The following is a 6,467-nucleotide window of genomic DNA, read 5'->3' on the forward strand; positions in this document are numbered from 1 at the left end:
CGCGCTGGGCACCAGCTTGGTCTCTGCGCCCGGCCTGCGCCAGTACCTTCATGATCCCGTTCCAGTTGTCGCCGGTCGAGACCTGGAAGAGCGTGAGGAAGGCCATGCCGAAGTTCTCGAAGGTGGCGTGCCGACTCATGCCCTCGCACGGATTCTCGTCGTTGCAGACTGCAAGGGAGAGGCGGCTGAGCGGCCCTGGCCATGCGCTGCCCGGGCTGGGGGCGGCCAGCGGAGCCCCGCAGCCCAGTGGGCGTAGGGCTGGGCCCCGCACACAGATGGAGGAAGGAGGCTCAGGGAGCCGGCACTCAAGTTGGGGCTCAGAGGGAGTCTGCCTCCCCCTCCCAGCACCCCCTAGAGCCAGCAGCTGAGAGCAAAGACAGGGGTGGGGTGAGGCGGGGCTCGGCAGGGCAGGACCGCCCTGGCCCAGCTCAGGAGCCAGCAGTTGGGGCTGGAGGGAGTAACTCCAGGAGGTCGGGTAGGTGGGGGGGCTGCAAGCTGGGGTCCAATGCACAGTCCTGAGGACCAAGTCAGCCCCTCCCAAAGGTTCCTCCTCACCCCAGGAGAAGCGTGGGGACCGCTGAGGATGGCCCGCCCACCTCCCCCTGGGCCGAGGACGGGGAGCAGCGCCCCAATGCAGAGACTCTGATGGGGCGGGGTGTTGGGGGTGAACTCCAGATCTGTCCTCCCGCCCACCCCAGCTGCAGGCTGCTTGGGGAGCCACTCACCCAGCTTCCCAAAGAGCTCCACGCCCAGGGCAGCGTAGATAAAGAAGAGCAACATGAAGAGGAGGCCCAGGTTGCCCACCTGTGGGGAGAGCAGTGGGGCTGGGCCAGGCCCGGGGCCGGGCGGGGGTGGGCAGCAGGCTCCAGGCAAAGAGCAGCCTGCGGCCGGGAACCCGGAGGGCGCCGCGGCCAGCTCCGGGCACAGGGCAGTAACCGAAGGCGTGTGAAGCCTTTTCTGTGAGCCACGGGGCTTCAAACGCTTCGCGCTCTTTGGTTCACTCTGCACAAAGCTCTGTGGACTTCACTCCCATCCTTCAGAGAGAGAGACAGATGGCGTAGCCTGCCCAGGGTCGCGTGGCTAAGGGGCAGGGCTGGGACTCAAACCCAGCCTGGCTCTGGGATCCACGTACTCAGCCCCTATTCCATACTCGCTTGTATTTCGTACCGAAGAGTGAGAGGGACAGAAGCCAAAATGCGCCTCCTCCATGAAGCCTGTCTGGATTCCTCCAGGCAGCTGGGGTGCAGCCGAACAGTACGTGTGACCACACTGTCCCTGCCGCTTGCTGCTCTGGGGGATCCTTGAGAATAGGGACGCGGCTGGATGAAATAAAATCTGCCCTGTCGGGCCTGCATGGGGCCTGGCGCAGGAGAGCGGGCGCAGGTTGATGTGAGCTTGCGGCCCAGCCACCCCCACCCGCAGCTCCTGTGGGAGGAAAGCATCCCAGATTCCAAACCCATCCCAAACACACCCTGTGCTGGAGGCTGCCTCCGCCCTGCGGGCTCGGCGCCAGCACCCCACACCCCAAAACGCAGCCCCTCCCAGAGGCCTCGGGACAAGGGGAAGGTCCCGTTAACTGCTGAGACATCAGCCACCTTGCTGACGGCTCCTCGCGCTCAAGGAGGTGCTACAGTCGCCCCTCTACAGTCGCTAACTAAATAACGCTCCGGTCGCCTGTGAAGCCAGCACTCATCCCGCGCTGCCCGAGCAAGGGGAGAGCAGCTGCCAGGACAAGGCCTGGGCCCAGCCCCCTGCGGTCCGGCTGGAGCCAGTGTGGACTTCGCCTTCCCCGTCAACCCCTCCCTGCGCCCTCAGCGTCCTCCAGAGTCTGCCCGTGCAGCAGCGCCTCCCGGCCTCCCCGGGCTCCCCGGCCTCCCCGGCCTCCCTGCCGCTAGCCTCCCGCTCCAGTCCATTCTCCTCCCAGTCCCAGAGCCACCTCTAAAAGCAGCCCTGCTTGCAGGGCTGCCAGCAGCTCCCAAGCGTCCACTGCCACTGAGCCAAGCCAAGGCATTGCCGGCTGGTCACCTGGGACCCCCTGGCTGGCCTTTCAACACACTCCCACCACGCAGAAAAGAGACTCCAGTTTGCATGCCCTGTGCCCTCTGCAGACAAGGCCGGCCCTGATTTTGCCTCCTCTCTCCTCTTCAAAGCCCATGTCAGGGCTCTCCTCCTCCAAGAAGCCTTCCCTGAAGCCTCCTCCCTCTGCACGGGGACTGTCTGGAGGGAAGGGGCTGAAGTTTCAATTCCCAACACTTCCAACACACCCAAGGAAATGGTCAACATCCACAAAACAGAATGGGCACAGGTGTACAGATTTCGAGGGTAAACCCCCCCACCATGCCACGTGATATTTGGCACCAGACACCTTTAAGCACTGATGTCACCGTAATTACTATCAGGCATTTCCCTTTCAAGGCTGGAGCCCCCTGGCCATCTCCATGTGCCTTGTGCCAACTCAGTGACCCCAAGGATGCCCGGGGGTCAGACTCGGGGGCACACTCCCACCCCACTTAACAGACACTTACATGGCACTTCCTGTGACCCAGCTCCCACTCAGTGCTTTCCAAGCCTTCCTCACAAGTACTACACCGCCCATTTCACAGGCAAGGAAACTGAGGCATGAGCAGTGGAGTCACAAGTCCGAGGTCTCACAGACAACCTCTGGCAGGGCACTTGAGTCTGGGCTCACCCCACTTTCTAACTGCACAACCCCAAGCCCAGCCTAGCAGGCACTCCATCTCACGCCTCTGCGGACAAAACGGCAGGAAGAATCGCCTCTCTTTGGAAGGGCGCTCTGCTTGGCTGACCAGTGCCGTATCGCTGTCCCTTTGCTCCTAGGCTGCTGGGAAGCTCACACCAAGCACCACCCTAGCCCTGAGCACAAGCTCACCTTCCCTGGGCTGTTGACCATTTACCCTCTTGTGTAGCATTTGTGCCTCTACAGACTGACGACATGTCCTTAGGACTAGATGAGTCATATCAAGTAAATGAGTGTGCCAGAGGCTCAGCTCAGGCAGAGGTGGCCCTGAAGGGAGGGAGGGACCTGGAGGATGCAGAATTCCCAGGAGGATAAAAATGACCGTGGTCCTGCCTCCCCTCCTCCTGGCCAAGGGACAGAGCAGGAGGGGGCAAGGCTCTCCTCACGCACCAGGGTTCCCGCCCAGCTCAGGGGCTCACCAGCCCCTCCACCACCTCAGCCCACATGCCAAGCCACACTTCAAGGTGAAGCTCAAAGTCCCCTTCTGTGCAGCCTGCCCTGGCTCCCAGGGCCCTTCTCTCCCCAGTGCCTGTGGGCACCCCAACCTGAGGCGTCCATGTGCACCCACCCGCCTGGGGAGTCCGGTGGGCACAAAGCAGACCCCCAGCCCCGACCCAGGTTGGAGGCAGAACAGGTGTTGCGTCCACTCGGCCAAGTCAGAAGAAGGGGCAGAGAGGGCCCGCTCCCTCTGTCCACTCTGGATCCACTTCACGTCTGCGCCGGACTCTGCCCCAGCTCTGGGCCCACGTGGGCGGAGGGGAGGGGCCAGGTCCATGTTGCCCAGGGCCCAGCGTGACCCTCGGGTCAGCCAGGCTTCTTCCAGCTCTCACCTGGGGCAGCGCTTGCACCACAGTGTCCAGCAGGGCCCGCATGCCCGTGGCCATCTTCAACAGCTTCAGCACTGTGGGCGAGACCCAGGCCACCGCTCAGCCCCTGCCAGCGGGCATGCGCGTGCCCGTGTGTGCACGAGTGAACACGAAAGAGGGGCGCGTAAGCAAGAGGACGGCTCTGTGAGTGGGGTGAGGACCAGAACACGGGAGCAAGGTGGGGGGTCGGTGTGAGAGTCCAGGAGCGGGGGGGGGGGCACACCCCGCGGGAAGGGAGGGTCAGTGTGTGCATGAGCGCCTGGTTCGCCACCAGGAGGCACAGATGAGCCCTGGGGGAGCCCCGTCCCCACCAGCCAAGGCAGCCCGGCGGGACTCTGGGGGTGACGGCAGGTGAGCAGACAGGCCGATGGACAAGCACGGAGGTGTGTGAAAGTGAAGGGGCAGCCTTGGGGTGAGAGAGAGGCTTCTAGAAGGACAAAGTGTATTTCAAGGGGTAAGGATCGTGTGTACTGGCCAGGACTAGAGAAAAGCCCTACAGGGAATGGGGTTACTTCTGGTGTCTCCCCAGCTGCGCTGGCCCACGTGAGTCACGGGGTTATAAGGAGGCAGAGCACAGCATGCTGGGGTGCTGCCTGCAGATGAGTTCAGACTGGGGGGCGCCCTCCTGGCTCCTGTAGTCCCCGGGAAGCCGTGGTGCCCACATAGCCCTCCTCGCCCACACACACCCTTCTCACCCCACTCCTGTGCACACTCCCCAGGCATGATCCACAGTCCCGCCTGCCCCTACGGATCCCCACACGGCACCCTGCCCTCACCCCGGGCGATGCGCAGAACCCGCATGATGCGGATGATGGTGGGGTTGATAGGCAGCGCCGCATTGATCTCGATCTCCTCCAGCGTGATGCCCATGACCGACAGCAGCACAATGGCCAGGTCCAGCTGGTTCCACCTGCTCGGCCAGCAGAGGAGGGCAGCCGTGGAAGCGGGGCAGGGGCACCCTAGTTTAGAAGCCTCCCCACTCTCCACTCTGCTGAGATGACCTGGGAGTGTGACCACTCTCCCTGCTCGTCCCTCTCACCCCCACAGCCTCCCAGCCCTCAAGCAAGAGGCTGGCCAGACTAAATAATCTCTGATCTCCTGCAGCAGAGAAATGGGCTCTGACTTCTACACCTGAAGTTTGAGCTGGCTGCTCCCTCTGCATGGCCCTGGGCTAGCTCATCAAACTCTGAGCTATGTTTGTTAAGGACTGGCATTGAGTGTGCCCTGCTCTGCCTGTAGGGCTTAGCGGACCCATGGGAAATGAGTCGAGGACATCTGGTAGAACGCCTGGCCTCCATCAGGTGGGGCCCCAACCACTCCTGTTCAGAATTTTAGTCAGCACCCAGGGGACACTAAGCCATCAATGCCCAGACATTTGTTGGTTCCCTTCCTCCAACGGCCCCATCCTAAAGCCCACTCTGTGCTAATCTGACCTAGCCCAGCTACTCACCGGTCCTTGAAGAAGCGCCTCAGACCAAATGCAACCAATTTCAATACAGCTTCCAGCACAAAGACAGTGGTGAACATATAGTTGCAGTATTTGAGGGCTGTCTCCAGGGACTGGGGGAGAACAAAGAGAATCACAGCCCCATGACCCACTCTCCACCTTCCTCCAGTCAGAAAGTCTCTGCCTTTTAAGGGCAGAATTTTGTCCATTCACATTTAGTGCAAAGATCTATGTGAGTTGCTTTTTGTTCCTTCCCTCTTACACAGTGTAACATACTATCTATGTTACATTGCTATTCCCTCTTCCTTGTTTCTGGTTTGTTTTGGGTGTCCCTCTCTGAAGGCAGTATAGGGTAATGGTTAAGGCTAGTAGTTTTAAGCCAGACTTCTAGATTTGCATACTGGCTTGGCACTTACTCCTTACTCGCTGTGTGACCGAGGGCAAGTCGCTTGACCTCTCTGGGACTTATTTCCCAGTCCTTAAATTGGGAATGATAATAGTACTCACTTCAGAAAGGTGCTGTGAGAATTTAATGAGCTGATAGTCCAACACCAGGCACAGAAGAAATACTTGGTAAAGGGGAGCTATTAGAACATTATTCCATTTCTTCACATTAACTAGGAAGTTCAACAGCTACTACCCCAATATGTTAATGTTTGTTTTCTTTATCCTGCATTCATATTATTACTCTCCTAGTAATATCCTGAAATCTCCTGAAAGGAAGATACCAACGCATTACCTGGGGGCTCTGCTCCCTTCTTATTCACATATTCCAATAGCTTTTTGAACTTGGCCCCCTTACACCCCTGATACACACTTATAACTAGCTGTGACTGGTCACTTTCTCCACCTGTGTCTGCCCCCAGTGGTCCAGCCACCTGAAATGCCCTCCTTACACCCAGGTGGTAGCAGAGGCCACCTGAACAGACTTGAATGCCAACCTAAGTCCCAGTCCTGACTCCCCTAGGTACTGGATGAGGAATCTGGGGGGCAAACTTAACCTCGCCCAGCCTCAGCTTCTTCATCTACCAAGCCCTTGCCGCACCTCAGGGCTGCTGTGTGGGCCGAAGAATTAACAGCTGCAGGCTGCCTCATACGGAGTCACCTGAACACACGGCAGCCACACTGCCCTGTGCCAGATGCCACCGCCCTGCTTACAGGAACACGTGACCTTTGCCTTCGACTCATCTGCCCCACCAGCCCCCTCTGGGGGTGCTGCTCGGATCCAGCCCCACGCTACCCTGGCTGGCACCTGCTGGGACCCCGCTCCCTGTGTGGCCCAGGGCCGGGGCTCACCGTGGGCTGATTGTAGTGCTCCAGGGACATGGTGACCACATTGAGGCAGATGATGAAGGTGATGAAGATGTCCAGGTAGTGGCTGGTGCACATGGAGTGG

The 6,467-nt window shown here is 59.9% G+C and overlaps 1 protein-coding gene across 1 annotated transcript in view; it reads right to left on the reverse strand.

Moving 5' to 3' along the window:
* The window catches only part of CACNA1I (calcium channel, voltage-dependent, T type, alpha 1I subunit), an 88,168-nt gene that overhangs the window by 5,974 nt on the left and 75,727 nt on the right, over positions 1-6,467 (reverse strand). The window contains exons 26-31 of the mRNA XM_012735118.1: positions 6,368-6,463; positions 5,075-5,184; positions 4,401-4,534; positions 3,589-3,659; positions 726-804; positions 47-168 (exon numbers count right to left, since the gene is read on the reverse strand). Coding sequence (XP_012590572.1) covers positions 47-168; positions 726-804; positions 3,589-3,659; positions 4,401-4,534; positions 5,075-5,184; positions 6,368-6,463 — 612 coding nt within the window. The remainder of the gene's footprint in view (positions 1-46; positions 169-725; positions 805-3,588; positions 3,660-4,400; positions 4,535-5,074; positions 5,185-6,367; positions 6,464-6,467) is intronic.

This window comes from Condylura cristata, unplaced genomic scaffold (assembly GCF_000260355.1).
Source record: "Condylura cristata isolate star-nosed mole 26May11 unplaced genomic scaffold, ConCri1.0 scaffold00004, whole genome shotgun sequence".
NCBI classification, from domain to species: domain Eukaryota; kingdom Metazoa; phylum Chordata; class Mammalia; order Eulipotyphla; family Talpidae; genus Condylura; species Condylura cristata.